This window comes from Cenococcum geophilum (genome assembly GCF_001692895.1).
Source record: "Cenococcum geophilum 1.58 unplaced genomic scaffold K441scaffold_66, whole genome shotgun sequence".
Lineage (NCBI taxonomy): Eukaryota > Fungi > Ascomycota > Dothideomycetes > Gloniales > Gloniaceae > Cenococcum > Cenococcum geophilum.
The window spans coordinates 222,572-244,186 of record NW_027137624.1 but is presented as its reverse complement, the minus strand read 5'-3'; the positions used below and the strand labels follow the sequence as shown (position 1 = coordinate 244,186).

The following is a 21,615-nucleotide window of genomic DNA, read 5'->3' as shown; positions in this document are numbered from 1 at the left end:
AGAACGAGATCGGGTAAAGAAGTCATGATGTTGAGGCTCGCAGCAAGGACAGCCCTCGCTCTTTCCCCCCTTCGCTGATCAAACGCACGGACGCATGAAAAGCCCACGATAAATAAAAATCCATTTTGCAGTAGCAGGGCTGACTTCTATCAAGTTACTGTACTATAGAAAAGCATGGCACACTCAGAATCCGACGTCTCATCTAACTCCAGCTTGCTGGATCCTCGAGCAGACGAAGGCTGGGAAGATGTGGAGCCAGAAGAGGAAAAAACTCTCCCTGTCGTCAGTTTCTTCAGCAATGACACTTTCCCGGACGCCAAATCTATGATCGAAGACTGCAAACAAAGGTACAATTTCGACTTTGTTGGTGCCCAGAAGAAATTGGGTTCGTTTCATTCTAAATTCATCCAATATTTTTACCCTCTACACTTTGTCCAACGGGAACCCGCATCCCTAAGGGTCGTACGCATATTGCCGCATCTCGGGCCTTCTTAAGGCCTTCCAGAATCAATATTTCCAAACCCTTCCATACCAATCCCAACGGGGATATCCTCAATGAAGTATTTGTACTAATCATATATCAAGACCTTGATTTCTATGCTAGCATAAAATTCGTCAACTACATACGTTCAGAGGTCAAGAAAGGCAACCCTCAGCCAGATGTTTCGTCCAGAGGGCTTTTCGAAGATGAAAAGTATCTTCAGCCGGTTTTAGAGGACGATGCACTCCTTTTTTCGCTTGATGATCTCCCGTCGGCTACCGACCACGCAGACGATTCCACTCCCCACAATGCAGATGATCTTGCTAAGATTGCGAACCTTGAAGAGTCGTTGGAGCGCCTTCAAAATACGCAAAGCCAGTATTCCGACTTTGTGAAAAGGACACTTGAAGATACCTGGGATAAGAGGGCCGCAGGCTCCCCCGAGGCCAAAAAGCCCGAAATGACTGAGCATGAGAAGGGAGACGATAGTTACTTTAAGTCATACTCATTCAATGGTAAGCTTGATTAGCTAGCACGGCTTCAAACGCTAATCCCGGATCAGACATTCATAAGACAATGCTCAAAGATACAGTCCGCACCGACGCTTATCGAGACTTCATCTATGGAAATAAGCACCTCTTCAAAAACAAGACCGTCCTAGATGTCGGCTGTGGCACTGGCATCCTATCCATGTTCTGCGCTCGTGCTGGAGCGGCCAAAGTTATTGCCGTTGACAACTCTGACATTGTTATCAAAGCCAGAGAGATTGTATATGCTAATAAGCTCGACAGTGTTATTACTGTCGTGCGTGGTAAAATCGAAGAAGTCACTTTGCCAGTACAGCACGTGGATATTATAGTCTCTGAGTGGATGGGATACTGTCTCCTTTATGAAGCAATGCTCGACTCAGTTGTCTATGCAAGGGACCATTATCTTGCTCCTGGTGGTCTCATGGTTCCGTCACATTGCACCCTAAGGCTTGCTCCATTGTCCGACCCCGATTTTGTACTCGACAAGCGTGACACCTCGTTCTGGGGGGATGTCTACGGCTTTGACATGAGTGCAATGACGGAAAGCGAAGAGTACAACGACACCAATATCGGCGTCGAATGGGTACCTCCCGAGAGCGTACCGGCTGAGTCAGCCATCTTCCTCGACCTACCGTTAGCAACTATTACACCTGAAGATCTTCAGTTCACTAAACCATTCGCAATTGAACTCAGCAAGGGCATTGAGAGTTTAGATGGCTGGTTAATCTGGTTCGATACTTTTTTCCTGCCCAATGCGGGCGGAACCCTTCCAGAAGGTGGAGTCAAAGCAGAGGACTGGGCGAAGTTAGGTCGGGACGGAATTGCGTTCACCACTGGCCCTGGCGGCCAAGATACGCACTGGCATATTGGGATCATGCTGATGAAGGAACAAGATCGACTAAAAGCACTCAGTAAAGGGCAAGTGATTGCTGGCTCTGTGGGGTATAAAAAGTTAGAGAGTAATGGAGGACGTGCACTAGAAGTGAGCATTAGATGGGACGCAGAAGGCACGTCAGTGCAGGGCGAGCAGGTCTGGGCTTGTAAATAAGCGGTAAAGGCATCTAAGTAGGTCGGAGAGGTTTGTGATACTGTTCAACCCTAAAAGCGTTTAAGGTCCTATTTGCGATAGATATTGAGCTATTTGAGCGATATGCATTGAAATAAAATAATCTACATTTATGAACTCTTCATTGCCATTTGAGAACCCCAAAAACGCTTTTCCCATTCTAGTCAAGGGAGAAATTCTCCCAAGACCACCACGATATGCGAAGGTGGAGATAACCTGGAGATAGGCGTGCATTAGGGCTGCATGGTTCCCCAGACTGATCCGAGAATTACTTTTTTTGTGTTATCACCGGCTATTGATCAGGTCATAATATCATTATTCCTTTTCTATCTTGTAGCTTTGGGCCGGGAGTACTCGATATCGAGCTGCCGTTCTATTGGTCTTGAGGTTGGTGGTGGGAGATACGATCGACTTGAGCTCTGACCTCACAAGATCAGATTGTGCACCTGAGCTTCTCACATGCTGCAAGCGACATCACTCAACACCAAAGGTCTATACACGACTTTTTACTTCCTTACATCCGCTCAACTCACCTAATATCCTGTCTTTCGATACTCCAGTAGTTAGGAACAGCTACTGGAAGGCAATGTCGACGCGATAACCGCCTTCCCACCTTTCCTTTTCCCATGCGAGGCATTCTCCCCGGCAGGCCCCAGGCAAAGCTTCAAGCTGTCACTACTGGGCTGTGGAAAGCCAACCAGATTATTGTAAGAGAGATGAGAGCAGTGTAGAACAAACCAAAGTTCCCCGTACTAACTCCGCGAATTCCAGGCATACATCTCCGGCAACGCGCTAGTAATTCTCGATAAACCAAACCATGTCCTGCAGACCACATACATTGAAAAGGAGGAGGAATTGGAGGCTGTCACATTTGATGAAGCTACAGGCAAGATAGTAGCATGCTCTAACGCGAATATATACGTATACAAACCCTACGATCAGGACGAGGGGGCCGTTAAAGTAGGTGGCTCTCCCTACGCCTTGACGGCTCATCCCTGACACATAGCTACAGTGGTCGCTGCAGGGCACCTTACATTTGAGTGATGCGGATGATAAAATTACGACACTTTCCTGGGGCATAGATGAGGAGCTGCTCGTTGGAAGTTCCTATCTTACACTTTTCTCTACTCACAATAGCGCTGGACAAATCTGGACAAAGCGGCTGGCTAACCCTGCCAAATTCGCCCAATTCTCGCCCGACGCATCTTTTATCGCATCTACAGGCACCTACGACCGCCTTCTAAAGATTTGGCGGAGGTTCGCATCTGGTTCTGCTGATGAGCGATTCGACTATTCCTATCTCCCTCACCCAACAGCCGTCACTGGCTTGCACTGGCGGAAACCCTTCCACCGAGAGCAAGCCATCGAAAACATTCTATACACAATATGTGCAGATAGTAAAGTGCGAGTGTGGGTCCCGGGGGAGTCTCATGGCACTGAAGGACTGCAATTGTGGGCCGAGATCGATCTGCTCGAATCTATCCAACCACGCTCTATTCCTTTCGATAAACAATCTCAGAAGAGATATGCATTCTTCATCGACAGCAGAGATTTCACTTTCGCAACTGAAAGGGCCGTGCAAAGAGCATCGGGCGATGACAAGGAGCAGATGGCCTTGGCGCACCTCATTGAAGTTGCGAATCGCAGCCCCGAGATATGCGTGGTATTAGATGACAGGGGCAATATGTCAGCTTGGGGGATGGAAAGTATTGGCAGCAGAGTCAGGAAAACTTCCGACATATTCAATATCGCCCATGTAGAGGGACTCCATCTACACTTCGCCAAGAACGCCAGCAGGGCTCAAGATAATGTGCAGTTCTACGCTGTTTGTGGCAGCAAACCAGACAGTGTGTTCACCCTCCTATCGCACCATTTCGATGGCCGGTTAGAGTGGCTGGAAAGTCGAGTCGATTATCTTTTCGATCCGTCTCCTCACACTCGGCGCTTGCAACGTAAGGTCGTCTGGACAGGTCATTCTCATGCCATTAAGAAAGTCAATCGTACAGCAAGCGGCAGGGCCCTAATCTCTAGAACTATCAACAATGAAAGCGTTGTCTGGGTCCAGAGGGCGACCGAGCTGGGCATGACGCTACACCGGCATAGCACCGTCAATATTACAGAGCACATTCATAGAACATGGCTCCTTCATGAAGGAGATTTTGTCGTCTTCTTACATCATCAGAGCATATCGCTCTGGGATACGCGCGGGCCCACCGCTGTTGAAGTGGTCCGCCGTAAATACCAGATTCAGGGCAAACCATTATGCTTAATTATTATTCCCGAGACACAACCTGGCCACGGGTGCGTGCACCTTGCTACAATCAGCTCCGAAATGAAAGGTCTTGCTTGGGAACTACATCTACCTCCAGAAAAGGATTATTCAGCTGGACGAAAATTTTCGAGCACAACATTCGGGCCACCATCATATACTAATGGGGTTCATGTCAACGGAACAAATGAGATCGCCTTAGAAGAATATGGCGCCTTCGACCTTGGCTCTGGAGAGGATCTTGCCTTTATCTTGCCCGTTGATCCTGCAGGCACCGCCCCGGTAATTTCGGGCTTCCTTGACACATTTGCTCGCGATATCGCCATCTCTTATACGAAGTCTGGCATCTTGAAATCATGGACTGCAAGAGCAAACTCCAGGGCTCGAAGGCTCGATTGGCTTCTCACTTCCACTGTGGAGACTAGTATCGAGAATCCGTCACTAGCCAGTGGTACATCAATCCGTAAAGCAGCACTAGTCAGTGCAGAGAAAGATTCGCTTACAATCTGGAACACTAGGAGTGCTCAGCTTGAGCATGAAGAATGCTTTGAGGGTCATGGCTTTATTCAAGACCTTGACTGGTCTTCTACCCCAGATAATCAATCGATTCTAGCAGTTGGGTTCCCGCACCGAGTAGTCATATACACTCAGCTACGTTATGACTATCTGAATGCCGGACCATCATGGGCACAAATAAGGGAGATCAGCATCCGAGATCTCACGCCTCATCCCATCGGAGATTCCGTCTGGTTGGGTAGTGGAAACCTGGTGATCGGCGCTGGCAACCAACTTTTCGTTCAAGACGAAAATGTTGAAGTCTCGGGCGGACTCTTCCCAAGCCTAAGGCTGATATCAAGAAAGAAACCCCAGGTTGATATCTTTACGGCTGTGAGCAGGTTGAACGGTCCATTACCTGTCTTTCACCCACAGCTCTTGGCCCAGTGTGTTCTGTCCGGTAAACTCCTATTAGTTCAGCGTATTCTTATCAACTTGTACAAAAAGCTCAAATTCTTCACTGAGGGTGATGAACTTGATAGCTTCCTAGGTCTAACACCTGAAGACTTCTCTGAGGACCCTGAGGTAAGACAATCTAAACTTTATAAGTCATACTTGCTAACTGTCCAGGCTTCAATGACCGCGTCACGGAAAGAGATGCACTCTTCCTATGCGGACTTCGCAGATGATGAGGATCCTGACACAATCACCGAGGAAGTTGCTGCATCCCTTAATGAAATTCTGACTCGCTGTCAAGTACCTCAACTCTCAAGTAAAGAACAGTTCCATTTAGCGGACACTATTGAATGCGTTGGCACAGTAGAAAAGCATCGCCGATCTATCGATGACAATGCTGGCCGATTCCTACTTTTCTTCCGACAGCATATTCTTGGCTCTGGCCAGCACTCCACCGATCATACGCCTTTACCATGGCGTGAAATCACCTGGGCCTTCCACAGCAATAGCCAAGATATATTAGTAGATTTGGTGTCAAGGCACTTTAATGGTAGAATGCTGTGGCAACATGCCAAAGAGAGCGGCATGTTCATGTGGATGACGGATATCACTGCTCTAGTAAGCTTTAATAGTCCTCTCCACTCCTCTCAGAATACAGCTGACATCACAATAGCGAGCACAATTCGAAGTTATCGCACGAAATGAGTACACCAAGACGGACGAAAAGAACCCCGTAGATTGCAGTCTGTTCTATATGGCTCTAAAGAAAAAGGCCGTGCTCGTTGGGCTTTGGCGAATGGCAACATGGAGCAGAGAGCAGTCAGCAACGCAGCGCTTACTAGCAAACAACTTTCAGGAGGCAAGATGGAAGACAGCTGCTTTAAAGAATGCATATGCATTGATGGGAAAGCGGAGATTTGGTACGCAACTCTATGAACCACCTTTTGTTCTGTTTTAGTGTTTACAAATCCGAACTAACACAATTATAGAATATGCAGCCGCATTTTTCCTCCTTGCGGATCACCTCCAGGATGCTGTCTGTGTCCTTTCGAATCAGCTAAATGATGTACAGCTCGCTATAGCTGTTGCACGAGTTTACGAAGGTGACGATGGTCCCGTGCTTCGACAATTCTTGAAGGACAAGGTCCTTCCGCAGGCTGCTCGAGAAGGCAACCGATGGCTAGCCACATGGGCTTTCTGGTTATTAAAAAAACGAGACAGCGCTGTTCGCGCCCTTGTTGTAAGTCACACCCACATCACTATCCCCCAACCATCCCCAACCTCACAATCAACGATATGCAACACCAGCTGACGTGCAAATAGACGCCTCTATCAACCCTTCTCTCTCCTCCAGAATCACCAAACTTCGAGTCCAAACTATTCCTTACCGATGACCCAGCGCTCGTAGTTCTCTACAAGCACCTTCGCGAGAAGTCACTGCAGACTTTGCGAGGCGCAGTCATGGTGTCTCCTCGCGCTGAGTGGGAATTTGTACTCCACACCGCGAACCTGTATGAGCGAATGGGGTGTGACTTGCTTGCTCTTGATCTAGGTATGCCCATATTCACTCTCATTTCTGTGCAATTGTCCACTCTTTATTCTTCGATATCCCCATTGCGATATGAATGCTGCGATCTTCCCATCGCCCAAAAAGCAGGGCTCATTGGTAGATTGACGATAACTTATCCACCTAGTACGCACATGGGAGTTCCTCAAACCTCCCGCGCCATCTGTTGTTCCCTCAGGTCCACCGCTCTCTCCAGCTATCCCGCGACACTCCTTCCAGCTACACCAGCAATCGCATCCCGGTCACCATCAGCTTGGCGAGTTCGACTTCGATCCCAGAAAGTTGTTGCGAAGGCGTAGCTCGCTCGTTGTAGCCGACTTGCCCACCAGAGAACTTATCAGTAACTCTCTGGCTAACAGTGGCACAGTGCCGGAAGAGAATGGTAGCGAAGAGGAGTCGGATGGTCCCTCTAAGCGGGAAGCGAAGGAAGAAAAGAAGAAACCGCCTCCAACGCAGTTCCAGGAGCCGGATGCTAATAGTCTATTGGATTCGTTTGGGTTTTAAGGTTGTAGATGATAGTCTGCCTCCCTTCTTGCTTGTATGCCTAAGATATTGGATTGATTGCATGGCATGGTGCCAGTTTCATGGCGTGGTGTTGGTGGTGTCCCCGCGCTATTTGCGAGTATTATTGTCGAGCGTGTGGGCGCGTACAGCCGCGAGGACGCTGCCGTCTGCAAAATGTGTGGGTATTGTACTGTCTGTATCTGTGTGACTGTTAGTGTAAGAGAAGGTGAAAATGCTTAAGTTATCCATGGAAAAACTTGCTCACCAAGATGATGTGAAATGAGCCCTGGCGTTGCCATGGGCGGAGTCGTTAACCTCTCGCCCTCGTATAGCCTTATCGTTGGCAGTGCGAAAGACCACATGCTTGAAATACTCTCGTTGCTTGCACTTATGTTTTATAGAAGAAAAGCGGAGTTGACAGTTCCTAAAGATGTCGCCGGTGAGAGGCCCCGCATAATTAAATGGAAGTTAGTGCTCATTTCTGAGTTTGTGTCAACCTCCGCTACAGATTCGAGCTCATTAAGGCGTTCTGCTCCTTCGGAATCGCGCTTTCTTTTCGGGGGGTTTACCTCAGCAAGCTCAGACACCTACATATAATTTACCTCAGAAGCTCAGACTAAGAAATCGATTGTGCGGATATAGGAATATCCGCACCGTCCGCTAAGCTGATTTAGGACGGCAATCGTTTTCTTAGTCTGAGGGACTTTGGCGAGATTTGTAGAAAACCTAAACATCGTTTATATGAGAAGACCTCATCAACTTTGACAAAATTGATCTACCCTCCCACAATACCTGTCGACATAAAAATTACACCAAATTATAGAGAAAAGCCTACTCTATAAAGCTATGAGATCTTCAGCTCCTTATACGCGCGCGACGTTAAGAGGAATTCGTCGCCGTAGAGGCCCTAATTCTACCTCTGCACCGCCGAGCCGCGCAGTAAACACCAACGCTGAACGCTTACGCCCACGCCGCCAGCCCTCTGCGTAGAGCTTTGCGAGAGCTCTGCGGAACGAAGCTCAGGGGGAGACCTGCACGGAGCTCTGCAAAAGCTCTGCACGAAGCTTTGCACGAAGCTCTGCACGAGGCTTTGCACGAAGCTCTGCACGAAGCTCTGCACGAAGCTCTGCACGAAGCTCTGCACGAAGCTCTGCACGAGGCTTTGCACGAAGCTCTGCACGAGGCTTTGCACGAAGCTCTGCACGAAGCTCTGCACGAAGCTCTGCACGAAGCTCTGCACGAAGCTCTGCACGAAGCTTTGCACGAAGCTCTGCACGAGGCTTTGCACGAAGCTCTGCACGAAGCTCTGCACGAAGCTCTGCACGAAGCCCCACACGAAGCTCTGCACGAAGCTCTGCTAAGGTTCTGCACGAAGCTCTACACGAAGCCCTGCATTAAGCTCTACACGAAGCTCTACTAAGGCTCTGCACGAGGCTCTGCACGAAGCTCTGCACGAAGCTCTGCACGAGGCTCTGCACGAAGCTCTGCACGAAGCTCTGCACGAAGCTTTGCACGAAGCTCTGCACGAGGCTTTGCACGAAGCTCTGCACGAAGCTCTGCACGAAGCCCCACACGAAGCTCTGCACGAAGCTCTGCTAAGGTTCTGCACGAAGCTCTACACGAAGCCCTGCATTAAGCTCTACACGAAGCTCTACTAAGGCTCTGCACGAGGCTCTGCCCCCTAGTAGTAGCAGAGACACTCCGGGCCAAGGGAGGATATTTTTAAGGAAGGACCCAACTATAGCACCTACTAGGTGTTGCAATAGCTTTAAGTAGTAGATATCTATATATCTATATAGTTTTATCTATATTAGTAGACTATTCAATAAGATATAATATATGCTTACGCTTTTAACAACGCGTTTTTTAACTTTAACGAAATTAATGTCAGGACTAAGCAATAGCCGTATAATAAAATTAATACCATTTAGAAGCCCTAAGTCTTAAAAAAAATGTGACTATGGGGTTTAATAATAACGCGTTATGTGAATGAATAAATTAGATATCCGTAATATCCGTTTTACGGATTTTGCTTACGTTTTTAACAAAACTCGCCAAACCCTCTCAGACGTGATTTTGCAATTCGGAAGACGGCGTAGGTTATTCCGACGCTAGCTAAAAAAATCACGTCTGAGCTCGCTGAGGTAAACATATAATTTGGTTTTCGGCTCGGCAGAATGGGGTCGGAGGTCTGTAGGGCTGATCCGCACACCTTCAACCTCACGTTGTATAACTAGTATGTTCTCGATACCCCAAGCCAAACGGTAGGAGTCAGACACCTACTACCACCGTATGGTGTACTGACAGATTCATCAGCATTCGCCGAGAGGAGCTTTACTCTCCGACCTCGTCTCCGCGCTCTTCTCCAGACCCTTCCCTGATCGAACTCTTCTACTCTCGAATACAGCAAGACTATTCTTACGACTCCATATCTATATGCCGTCCCAGTGGCAATGGTGGTGTAGATAAGGGCTTTGTTGAGGAGAATAAGGATGAGTTGGAATTCCGCCTTTTTGCTGCGCCGGTATCTGCCGCATCTCAAAATCAAGTCCCTATCCAGAGAGTTCGTTTACGCTCACCTTCGGTTGAAGATCAGGCCGCAGGCTTTGTAATTCCAGGTAGAGGGTCCGGCTATTATTTCACCGGTGATATCAAGGGAGCCAGACAAGCGGAATTAAATGCTGTTGCAGCAGAGGGAGAAGACATACTTCAACAGGCGCAATCCTCATGGCCCGGTTGTGCCTTGCCATGGAGGGTCACAACAATAACTCCAGCTGGCTTAATGCTAGGGGTATCAGTTAGCGATATTGATAGCACTTCGAAATTGCATGTCCGGAGGACAAGACCAGGGAAGAAGCGTCGCGTCGCTCTGAGGAAGCAAGCGCGGAAATTAAAAGAGAAAAAAGAACAAGCGGAGAGGGCTCTGCAGGAGAAGATAGAAGCAGAGAAGGAGAAGAGGACACGTCGAAATCGAGAAAAGAAGGTAAAGAAGAAAGCTAGAGAGAAGGCAAAAAAAGCCGGGTTGGATGCTGGTGGTAATCTCGATGAAGTAGATGTGGTGTTTCTTGAATGATTCATGCATATCTAGTCATCTTTCCTCATAGTTTAAGTCTGCCATCCCAATCCTTTTTCTATTAGAACAAATGCAAATGCGTCTTATTCCCGAACATTCCTCGAATCATGTACAATGAGCTTACTTCAGAGAGGCCCAATAATAACGTTCCGTTCCGTTCCGTCGTAAGTCGTCAGCGGTCCTTAAGAGACAGCTCGAAAATTCACTAGACCTTTAATTCCGGCTAAAATAGTCGCTTGATGTATTCATTTTATGCGTTGCATACACCTAAATTTCACTGCAAACCCCAAATGCTTGGCATCAGTGAGCATTCATGTTCATCCAAGACCTTCTCTCTAAGACAACTCGTCTTCCACCAAATACTCCTACTCCAAACCATTTACTTCAACAGAACCGACAGACACAACCACATAATCACGCGCGCCAAACCACAACATGTCTTCGCCATCAGTTTCCATCAACCCCGCTCTCAAAGATCCTTACGATCCCAATGGTAGCGGCATGACCCCGAGATCCGCCGCCGACGTGCCAGAAACCCGCTGTCTCTACGAGCAGTACTTCCAATTGTACCAACTATCTCCAGGCTAGCCTGAACCCGAATGCCCTCTTTTGCTCGCCCTTGAGCTAGCGAAAGCCATGCTGGAACACTACTTCCCACCCTCTGCCTACTCCATTCGCGCAGCATCATTCAATAAATTTGCACGATGGGGTCTTCCAATACAACTCGACGACCCCTCAGAATTTTCAATGCACGTCATTCTACCAGACCTCATTGGAGGTTGGTATGCTGACCGCAAATAAGAATATGCCGATACAGCCGCTAATGGAGCCATTGTTTCGACGACACTCCCACACACTATTTTCGCCGTTATTATAGATGACCGGGCCACCAAATCCCACTGGATCACCAATAAAAACGCTCTGATCATCCCAGGAGATATTGTCGGTGCAAACCTCGGACTGGAGTGCGGGGTCGCCAAAGGGCAGGGGTTCCTCATCATGGACCCGACGATAGAGCTCTACAAATTCAACAAAGACGCTAATATTAGGCGTACTGCCTATATGATACGGGACGGTCGCTCACCTTCTCGTGACTCCCCGTTTCCAATGGATGTGGCTAATACGCGCTGCCTTTACCGCGTCTGCCTTATAAACTACCTCCGAGCCACGCAAACAAGCTTATACTGCAATCGATTGATGGTGGAGAAGCTTCGTGGGCAATATACTGCCGTTGGGCGGAGCCATGGCGGATTTTCTATAGAACTTATAATTCTATACTGTCTTGGCAAGCAATTAACAAGCAAGCAAGCAAGCAGAGAGCTTCTAAATCGGGCAATCAAGCAAGCAGAGGGGTGTTTTGCTTGCTTGCTTGCTTATTAGCAAGTCTGGAACAGATATACGCAGCACAGTATCACAAGGTCCGTTGTAGATGGTTTGCGGGCAACAAAGTTGATGGGATGACGCTTGCGAAGAAAACATGGTGGGAAAGGTATGACAGGCCGAGGTATCTCCAAAGTGAGATTGAAGACATTATTGAGGTGGAGCTAGAGGAGGACGAGATTGCATTGGAAGGCGACCGTGACGAATGCGCAATAGAATCTGGAGAGGTTTTTGTCTGTGTAGTAGATGTTGGTGCATCTAGTTAATTTCTATACATGTGTATTATCTTTAGATATCACTTATAAGCATGCTGACGCAGCTCAATCAGTTCTGCATTTGCACTAGCTTTGGTCTGTTGCTATAAGCTAGGAAAAACATTTTTTCTGGGGCCTTTGCTAGCTCTATTTTTTAAATAACCGCTTCTAGGTTACGCCTACGACACTTGCGAGTATGTGACCCACCAGATAAAGTCGCCTTAAAGTCCGATCTCCATGTTCTCCAACTACCACTTATTTAGAGCTTTAAGCGATGATATTGTGTAAGGATGCTGAGGGCCGAGGACCTGTTCCTGCAGCTGGAAGCATTTTTCCATTAGTAAAATAGCCTCATCGTTGCGGCCCTGTGCCTTAAACGTAAGTGCGAGATTATTCATGCTGGTCAGTGTGGAAGGATGCTTCGCCCCAAGTACCCTCGAGCATATCTTTAGTTCTTTGGCTTGAAGCTCTTCGGCCTCTTTCCACCGCCCTTGATCCCTGTACGTCGATGCCAGGTTAGCTATGCTGGTCAGCGTGTCTGGATGCTCCGCCCCAAGCACCCTCTTTCTCATCTCCATCACTTGCACCTCTAGCTCTTCGGCCTCCTTCCACCGCCCTTGATTCCAAAACGTTGACGCCAGGCTGGCCATGCTGGCCAGCATGGAAGGATGCTCCGCCCTAAGTACTCTCTTTCTTGTCTCTACCACTTGCACTTCCAGCTCCTCAGCCTCCTTCCACCGCCCTTGATTCCTGTACGTCGACGCTAGGTTAGCCGTGCTGGTCAGCGTGTCTGGATGCTCCGCCCTAAGTACCCTCTTTCTTATCTCCATCACTTGCACCTCTAGCTCTTCGGCCTCCTTCCACCGCCCTTGATCCCTGTACGTCGACGCCAGGTTAGATATGCTGGTTAGCGTGAAAGGATGCTCCGCCCCAAGCACCCTCTTTTTATCTCCGCCACTTGCACCTCTAGCTCTTCGGCCTCCTTCCACCGCCCTTGATCATTGTACGTCGACGCCAGGTTAGCTATGCTGGTCAGCGTGGAAGGATGCTCCGCCCAAGCACCCTCTTTCTCATCTCCATCACTTGCACCTCTAGCTCTTCAGCCTCCTTCCACCGCCCTTGATCCTGTACGTTGACGCTAGGTTGGCCATGCTGCTCAGTATGGAAGGATGCTCCGCCTTAAAAACCCTATTTCTCGTCTCCATCACTTGCACCTCCAGCTCTTCGGCCTCCTTCCACCGCCCTTGATGACTGTACGTTGACGCCAGGTTGGCCATGCTGGTCAGCGTGGAAGGATGCTCCGCCCCAAGCACCCTTGAGCATATCTTTAGTTCTTTGGCTTGAAGCTCTTCGGCTTCCTTCCACCGCCCTTGATTTTTGTACGTCAATGCTAGGTTGGCTATGCTGGTAAGCGTGTCTGGATGCTCCGCCCCAAGCACCCTTGAGCATATCTCTAGTTCTTTGGCTTGAAGCTCTTCGGCCTCCTTCCACCGCCCTTGATCCCTGTACGTTGACGCCAGGTTGGCCATGCTGGTCAGCGTGTCTGGATGCTCCGCCCCAAGCACCCTCTTTCTCGTCTCCATCACTTGCACCTCTAGCTCTTCGGCCTCCTTCCACCGCCCTTGATGACTGTACGTTGACGCCAGGTTGGCCATGCTGGTCAACGTGGAAGGATGCTCCTTGCCTAGCACCCTTCTACAAGTCTTCATCACTTGCTCAAATGATATGTCGGCTTCATTGTATCGTCCATCATAGTCGAGACATATTCCATATCTCCACCCCAGATTAATCCTGTCCTCTCCATATTCATCAACGAGATCTAATTCAAGTGCGTAACGTGCGTGCGGCAGGTACGTCCTCCATATGACTTTATTCTCATTGCCAATGTCCGCCAACATTTCCGCTAGTCGCGCGATAGCTCCGCTAGTCCAACGAGCAAGCAGCTTTTCTTTTCGAAGCCAGTTCCGCGTCGCTAAGTGCACCAGCCGATGGACATCGATAGCTAGTTCTCCCGGCCGCTTAGCAATAAATGAGTAGGCGTTGAGCGTCCCGATCGCGTCTATCTCCTTCTTCCGCGACTGACCTGGTGGAAGAAGCGACTGCGGGACGTTCTTTGGATTTACACAGGCCATAAACGACAGGTATTCGGCTGCAAGAGGATCGCGGTGCCGGATCTGATCAAACGAGATTAGCCATGTCACGGCCACTGGGTTCTTCACATTGCGATATCTCCAGTCGTCCTCGAATTCCTCACTAAGGAGGTCGACAACATCCTCTTCTTGCTCTGCTAGGAGTGATAGATAGTCTGCGAGGGCTAACCCATTCTCGCTAATATACGCCGCTGCTTGAACAATAGCTAGCGGGAGGTAAGTAAGTTCGTTGAGTAGAGTTGTTGTATCAAGCCGGTTGTTGACCAGATCCTTGTTAAATAAGCACTTTTGTAGTAATTCCGTAGCTACAGTTTCGTTCATCTCCCCCACTTCCACTATATTTTGATGCGCCAGCTTAACAGCCGTCTTCCTGTCACGTGTCGTGAAGATAATGGACCCTCGTTTATTTTTTGGGAGGTACTCGATCAAACGGCTAGATCCCTGCTCAGATTTGCCAATCCACATATCAATGTCGTCGGCGTTGTCGAAAACTAGAAGCCACTTGCCTGCGCTTTCCTTACCTAGGTGGTCTTGCACAAGCCTCTTTACATCTTCCTTGTCCTCTCTGCATCCAGTTATTTTAAGCTGTTTGGCGACGTCTAGGTATGCCTGTTCAAGGCTCTCCCTGTTGATCGCCGGTATCCAGATGATTGAGCAATTCTTGTCCTTGATCCTTAATCGATAGGCTAGCTCGAGCGCTAACTGCGTCTTACCGATCCCCCCAAGCCCCATGATAGCGACCTTTGTGGTTTGGTCTCCTATAAAAAGACTTTCTTCAAGCTTCATAAGGTCGGATTCACGGCCGGTGAAGCGGGGATTTCTTTCGAATGGCACGATCAAGGGAGCGTGGTGCATTACTTCATGGGAATTAGTGTTGGCAAGATTATGACGCGGACGCCCTACCTTCTTGATGGTTGAGTTCATCTTTGTGCTTTGAGAAGAGTGCTGGTGGTAGAGCGAGCGATTGATGCTTTGAAGTCTTTTCAATCTCTTCTATCAGTCGACTGAACGCATTGTTCCCCTCACCATACAGGATAGGCATGTAGACATTGAAAATTCCTTGTAGAGAATACGCCTTGTCCTCTTTGCGTTTAGTTTCGCGATTCGCTGCCCATGACATCCGCTCATTAATGCTGAAATTAGAGAGAGAGTTTCCTCGAAGAGCCCCAGGAGGAATTCCCGTTATCTTATGAATTTGTTGCTCTAGTGATTTCTTGTCACCGAGGCGCTCGCCTTCTCGGGAAAAGAATTCAACTGATGCCGGAGCAAGCAGCTCTTGAAGTGTCCAGCCCCGGATAAACTATCTACATTTCTGAAAAGCCGATTCCCATGTCTGCTGGGACTGGTCGTCGTTATTATGGTCGCCAATCGAAACATCCGGTAGGTACACGTAGCATTTAGCTGCGTCACGGTACCAGCGAAACATGGAGGTAATAGCCTCTGACAACTCGGTGTGGTTTGGTTTATTGATGCAACAAGTGTCCACCCAGAAGTATTCTAGGCCGTCGTTATCAGCTTGTTTTCCGCAGAATCGGATCTTAGTATAGCCAGCCTTCCTCTCGCCAGTACCCTCCTCCAGATCTTTAAAGGTGACCTCTTCGTTATCCGCTCCCCAAGTATGCGAAAGTATGGCGTAGCGAGGAACATCGCCAACAATGTCGTTAGTTAGGCTGAATTGGCCATTGGCTTTAAGTTTCAAGAGACGCATTTTTTGCGTAGATTTTGAGACGCATGAAAGAGGGAAGTTTACTAGGCAGATGCGAACACATTGACTCGCCTTGTTAGAGGAAGATATTAGGCGATCTTTCTAGATTAATGCGCATGAAGGAGTAAGGTGGTTAAAAGATGGCGACGATTTATCGAGTGACAAGATTATCCAGGAGGAGTAATTCCGACAAGAATAAGGGTTCCGCACTTGAGGAGGTTGGGAGCCTCTTGTTCTTGGCAGGCGGGGCTCACGACACAGCCCTTCGATTGGCACTTGCTATGGAAGCCAGCGCTTAAGTGTGGCGCAGCAAGGCATGAGGTTGGACATTGGTGTTCACGGCTCGGCTGAGCGCCCGCTGAGTCGCTGAGCCGCACGTGACACATACAACCCCCGTCGACATTCGCGGATGTCCACGGCCGAGCCTGCAGCCAAGCCGTGGACATCTTCGAATGTCTTTACCCCCGCTAATCGAGTCGCTGATGCGCGCGTACTATTGGCCTATTGGCCCAGCCGTCCGCCCGTATATTTACCCTATGCGGTAAGGTCACTTATCCGCTCTCGCTAAGCGGCTGGTAGATATACTTTCTCTACCTCTCCTCCCGGTCTATGTCTACGTATATAGGAAAATAGGAACCCCCCCTTAGGGCGCAGCTTCTCTAGTAGCGTTCTATCTTAAAAATGCCATTAATTAGTTGCGTAAAGATTAACGTTGCGAATAATGCCGAACTACGCGCTAACGCGTAGAGTATCCTTACCCTTATGCGTACTAAGAGGCCTAAAAACACGTCTCTAAATTACAAGCCAAAGCAGAAAAAGTTTAAGGTAGGTAGGTAGGTGCTTTATAGAGTAGTATACTTATAACCAACGTGCGTCTTTCTAGGCCTTTTATAAGCGGAAATAGTATTATAATAGTAATACTGTTATAAAAGAGAAGCTACTCCTTTTCCTTATTAAGGAGGTTATGAGCTAGCTACTAAAAGTAAAAAGCTGTAAGGCTAGTAATAATATACCCTAGAATAAAACGCGGCTCTCCTAGCGATTAGTTTACGGCTACGTTACTACCTTAATAAACCTCTATTAAATATAGAAGGGTATAGGGATAAATAGCTACTAATCCCTATAGGAGGATAACATTAGAGATTACCTAAAGGTTCTATAATAGAGGGACGCGTAATAGGAAAAGGAGTAGTTTATAGATAAGGGTAAGGATATACTACTTAACGGATATATAAAGGACAAGTTTAAGAGTGTTTACCGCGAGCTATAGGCCTACGGAGACTCCTTACTAGAATACTTTTAGAGTAGCCTTAAATAAATCGTTAGTAGAAGTTCGTAAAGCTAAAAAATTGCTATAGTTCCTTAACTAACGTTGGGTCCTTTTATTCCTATAAGGCCTGCACCTTTTTAGGGTCCATAATCATGCCGTTAGTTAAGATAATTAAGCTAAGGTATTTTATTTTAGTAGTATAAAACTTAGACTTATTAATATTAATCTAGAGTCCAGTATTGCTAAGTCTCTAGATAATTTTATTTATATATTTTATGTACTTAGCGCGTAATTTTAAGAAGATAAGGATATTATTAAGATACGCAGTGCAGTAGTTATTAAGGGCGTTATATAGAATATAGTTAATATAGTTTTAAAATATAGCGGGTGCGTTATAAAGACTAAATAGTATAACTAATATTTTATAGAGCCTAAACTAGGTAATAAATACTATAAGCTACTTATAGCCTTTCGCGATTCGGATCTAGTTAAATATAGTAATTATATTAAGCTTAGTAAAGTACTTAGCACTATAGAGTGCGTTAAGTATCTCGCGGACTAGTAGTAATAAATACTAATTCTTAATAGTAACTATGTTTAGGCCTTAGTAGTTATAGTAGATTTATATACCGCCACTAGGTTTTATAGTAAGGAGAAGTAGTACAGCGGCTAGCGAGGTTAATTTATAGATAAAACCCTTATCTAGTATCTTATTAATCCACTTCTTTACACAACTAAGTTTAGTGGGTAAAAGTAGTCTATTTTTATAATATGGGGCCTACTTTCTAGGTATAATCTTAATTTTATAGTCCTATAGTTAGTAAGGGGGCAGCTTATTTATATTCTTAGGGAGGAAGTATTTAATATATTCGCGAAACTCTTTTAGTAAGTATTATAAAATATCTTTATAACTTAATCCTAGTTTGCCTTTTAGAAATTTCTTAATATTAGTATTAACTATCTTTTGGCGTAGAAACTTAGACTTTATTTTTAGGTTTATCTTAAGGAAGTTATAAAAATAAGGGGGTAGCGCTTTACGGGCTTTATCTATTATATAGTCGCCTTCTACTAGCCAGCGAAAAGACCTTTTTAATAGGTTCGGTACTTCTATTAGGCCTATAGATAGCTCCTTAAGCAACTATTAATACTCTTCTTATTTAACTAGTTCTACTAGCTCCGCTATATAGATCCTTATTACCTTTACGTCTTTTTATTTATAAAACTAGGTAAAATTAACAGTATAAGTGTATCTAATGTCGTCCAGGTTAGGGCGTATTTGGTTTTCTAGTGCTACGGCTAGACTAGTATAGCTTAGTCGGCCTAGGGGGGCGAAAACAAGGCGGTAGCCCTATATAGTACGCGCGGGAGATAGGTATAAGGTTAGGCGTTATAGGGGGGAGGTCTTAATTACTCTAGTTTTAGTTTTAGCTATAACGCCCTTAGCTATTATATATATAGTCGTATATGGCCGTCGAAAACGGACTCTGCACCTGTACGTGGTGACGGCTACGAACCTGGGTCTTCGAAGTTCAGACCCAGAGCCAACGCAGAGACGTCGCATAGCGTGCGGACAGGACCTGGTGGTGGTTGTGGGCGTTAAGGGCGGTAGTGAAAAATTTTCGGATGGTAAGATCTTGAAAACCACTACTATTGGCCCTCTACAATACGACGACTACCACTATTCTCCTATCTGGGGCACCTATACGATCCAACGTGGATATATAGCACTCAATAAACATCCCTAAACCTCGACTGAAAGTATTGACAACCTTATATTGATGAACGAACGCGCGTATAAACGAACGAACGAACGAGCAAATATACGGCCCCTCTTAACCCCTAGGGCGATCGCCCGCGGAGCATGCGGTCACTCGCCGTCTTACTACCAAATACTACCTAGCAGCCTGGATTGCGACCCACGGTTTTCCCCATTGTCTTCTTTCGACGGAGTGGTGACCCTTAGGAAGGGCCTAGCTGGGGCCTAGGTATAAAAGATACCCAAATATAACATATCCCGCTCGCTTATTAGTATTACGGTGGTTAGAACGGATGAATCCCCCTTACGCCTTCGGTGGCTTTAGGGGGGGGGAGGCAAGGCGTATATGGCAACGCAATGGTTATAGGAGATAGCATACAGGGGGTGGTTAAGATATGGGAGACGACCGTACGGCAATCGATTAGCAAGGCCTAGCTGGGACGTAGTGAACCCTAGCTTTGGATAAGCTAGAGAAGGAAGCAGTGGTTCCTAAGGAGTTCGAACATCTAAGGAGGACAGGACGTAGCCGTAGGCCCGCAGGGCCGCCGCTACGGACGGACATGGCAAATTGGGGTTTTTCATCCTACTGAGGTGGCTCATAGGGTTTTTCCTCCCCCCCAGCAGCAAGGGTTTTTTCCCGTTAATATTACTTTTCCCTTGTGTACGGAGTAGTCTGCGTAGGGCTAGATAGCATCCGTATCAGACGTTAATTAAAGAAGAATTATTATATAGTCGTATATACATATAGCAAATAACTTAAGGTTAGGTGTCTTATTAGCTAACCTAGGTTAAGCGGGTATATATAGGGGACTTATAATTCTAGTAGTGTTTATTTTTTAGGGGATAGGGCAGTAGTCTAGTCTTCCAAAATCTCTGCTTAGTTTACTACGTATATTAGCTTACTAGTATTAGGCACCTTTTTTACTATTAGCTAACGGTATCTAAGCGTTAGCCGTATAATGCGTCTATATAGTACTACTCGGTTATAGTTAGGAATATGCTATAGGAGATAGTTATAGGTATAGTAATTAGAGTTAAACTTAAGCTCTAAGGCGGGGAAGTCTGCCCTTAGGTTATACTTTTTAAGCTAGGGCATTCTAAGAATTACTTATATAGAGGGTAATAACTTTATAACGTAGAAGAGTATAGATTCTATATAGTAGCCAATTATTATTATTACTATAAAGTAGTGGGTAATAAACCTGGATGGAAGTCTATTAGTAAGGCGGATTAGTTTTAGGACTAGAAGTCTTTTTATTATAATATTATGCTTTTTTATAAGCGAGTCTTTATCTGTAAACGCTAGTGCTATACTACTAGTGTTAATAAGGCTTACTGTTTTAATAAGAACTTATAGAAGTAGGTTACGTAGTAAGGAGAGGTAGGTCTAAATAAGGATAGCATTCCTATCGCTATTTATTATTCTAAGGTTAAGTAGTAGCTAGCTTAAAACAAGGTCTAATTAATTTAGTAGTATAAATTTAATCTTTTTATCCTCCTCCCCGTATAGTTCTAACCCTTAAAGGTAACTTAGTCTAAGGGTTAGCCTTTTAATAGCTAAATTATAGGGCTTAGCTAGTAGCTATAGTCTTAGCTAATATATCCTAATATGTTGGTCTTTAACGGTGTATATATACTAGAGGGTACTTTACTAATAATATAGCCGGTTTTATAATTAGTAGTAACATAAAGCACTTATCCATAGTTTGCGTACGGGGACTATTAGCTAAGGCTGCATTAGGGAAGGAAATTATAGGGGTGGGTCTCTGTGTCCGAACCCACGTCTTTATCTATAGTTACCGCCTTAGTTACTATTTCCTCTATTAAAGAATCCGCCGCGGCTAAAAGGGGGTTAGCGTAGTAGTATTAGAAGGGGATTTAGGTTCTTTTAGGGGTTATAAGTATCTTTCTAGTAGCTAGGTTAACTATACGCTATATAGAGTCTATTACTACTACTACCGAACTTAATGGCGTTAAGGTCTATTAGGTCATTCTATAGTAATATAGGTTAATAGCCGCTAGCGGTACTTAGCTTAGCGGTATTTAGCTTAATATAGTAGGTATAGTTCTATAGGTTATAAGCAAATACATCCATCTACTTGCTCTAGCCTTTATAGTTAGCATTACTAATCTTATAGGTAAGGGTAAGGGCTAGGTCCTTTATCTTAGAGGAAATATTTTTCTTAAGTAGATCCACTTTTTGTTCCTTAGTCTTATTTACTTTAATTATTAACTTATTAAGCTCTACTTTCTAGGACTAGTAGTTACGCTTACCCTAGATTAAGGTATCTAGCTTATTTTTAGCTGCTTAGGTTATATCTATAGTCTTATAGTGCTTCCTTCTATATATAAATATAGACTCTTAGTTAGAGAAGGTCTATTTACTTAAGTCGTTTAAGTATATAAATAGCATATTAAGGCTATACTTAATATAGTTATAAGCCTTATCTATTAGCATGTCTAATATATAGAGGACTTTATCTATTAGGGTTTTAAAGCACTTTACATCCCTCTAAAAAACGCCTTAGATCTTTATTTCCCATATTTTAAAAATTTCTTACTTTTTAGTTAGTAATCCCTTACTATTAAATAGGGTTGGATCTTTTGCTTTACGCTTTTTCTATAGGGCTTAGTTAGAAAGGGGGAGCTAGTAGCGGTA

The 21,615-nt window shown here is 45.9% G+C and overlaps 5 protein-coding genes across 5 annotated transcripts; 3 read left to right on the top strand and 2 right to left on the bottom strand.

Moving 5' to 3' along the window:
* Positions 1-101: 101 nt before the first annotated feature.
* Positions 102-2,165, top strand: K441DRAFT_646482 (protein arginine methyltransferase RmtB). The gene is made up of 3 exons (XM_067646820.1): positions 102-385; positions 586-996; positions 1,044-2,165. The coding sequence occupies exons 1-3, from the start codon at positions 175-177 to the stop codon at positions 2,057-2,059; spliced, it is 1,638 nt and encodes a 545-aa protein (XP_067498022.1). The 5' UTR covers positions 102-174; the 3' UTR covers positions 2,060-2,165.
* Positions 2,166-2,549: 384 nt separating this feature from the next.
* On the top strand, positions 2,550-7,569 carry K441DRAFT_621029 (WD repeat protein-like protein). The gene is made up of 8 exons (XM_067645954.1): positions 2,550-2,784; positions 2,849-3,037; positions 3,090-5,426; positions 5,472-5,915; positions 5,971-6,217; positions 6,287-6,537; positions 6,621-6,849; positions 6,992-7,569. The coding sequence occupies exons 1-8, from the start codon at positions 2,704-2,706 to the stop codon at positions 7,366-7,368; spliced, it is 4,155 nt and encodes a 1,384-aa protein (XP_067498021.1). The 5' UTR covers positions 2,550-2,703; the 3' UTR covers positions 7,369-7,569.
* Positions 7,570-9,539: 1,970 nt separating this feature from the next.
* On the top strand, positions 9,540-10,774 carry K441DRAFT_646477 (uncharacterized protein). Its single transcript, XM_067646819.1, has 2 exons — positions 9,540-9,632; positions 9,685-10,774. The coding sequence occupies exons 1-2, from the start codon at positions 9,607-9,609 to the stop codon at positions 10,439-10,441; spliced, it is 783 nt and encodes a 260-aa protein (XP_067498020.1). The 5' UTR covers positions 9,540-9,606; the 3' UTR covers positions 10,442-10,774.
* Positions 10,775-12,323: 1,549 nt separating this feature from the next.
* Positions 12,324-12,905, bottom strand: K441DRAFT_587908 (TPR-like protein; the record flags this gene model as incomplete). The annotated part of the gene is made up of 1 exon (XM_067644689.1): positions 12,324-12,905. One exon carries the CDS (start codon positions 12,903-12,905, stop codon positions 12,324-12,326), a length of 582 nt encoding a protein of 193 aa, XP_067498019.1.
* A 130-nt stretch (positions 12,906-13,035) lies between these two features.
* K441DRAFT_308688 (TPR-like protein) lies at positions 13,036-15,435 on the bottom strand. The gene is made up of 2 exons (XM_067641085.1): positions 15,129-15,435; positions 13,036-15,082 (listed from the first exon to the last, which is right to left on the bottom strand). Exons 1-2 carry the CDS (start codon positions 15,343-15,345, stop codon positions 13,167-13,169), a joined length of 2,133 nt encoding a protein of 710 aa, XP_067498018.1. The 5' UTR covers positions 15,346-15,435; the 3' UTR covers positions 13,036-13,166.
* Positions 15,436-21,615: the final 6,180 nt, after the last annotated feature.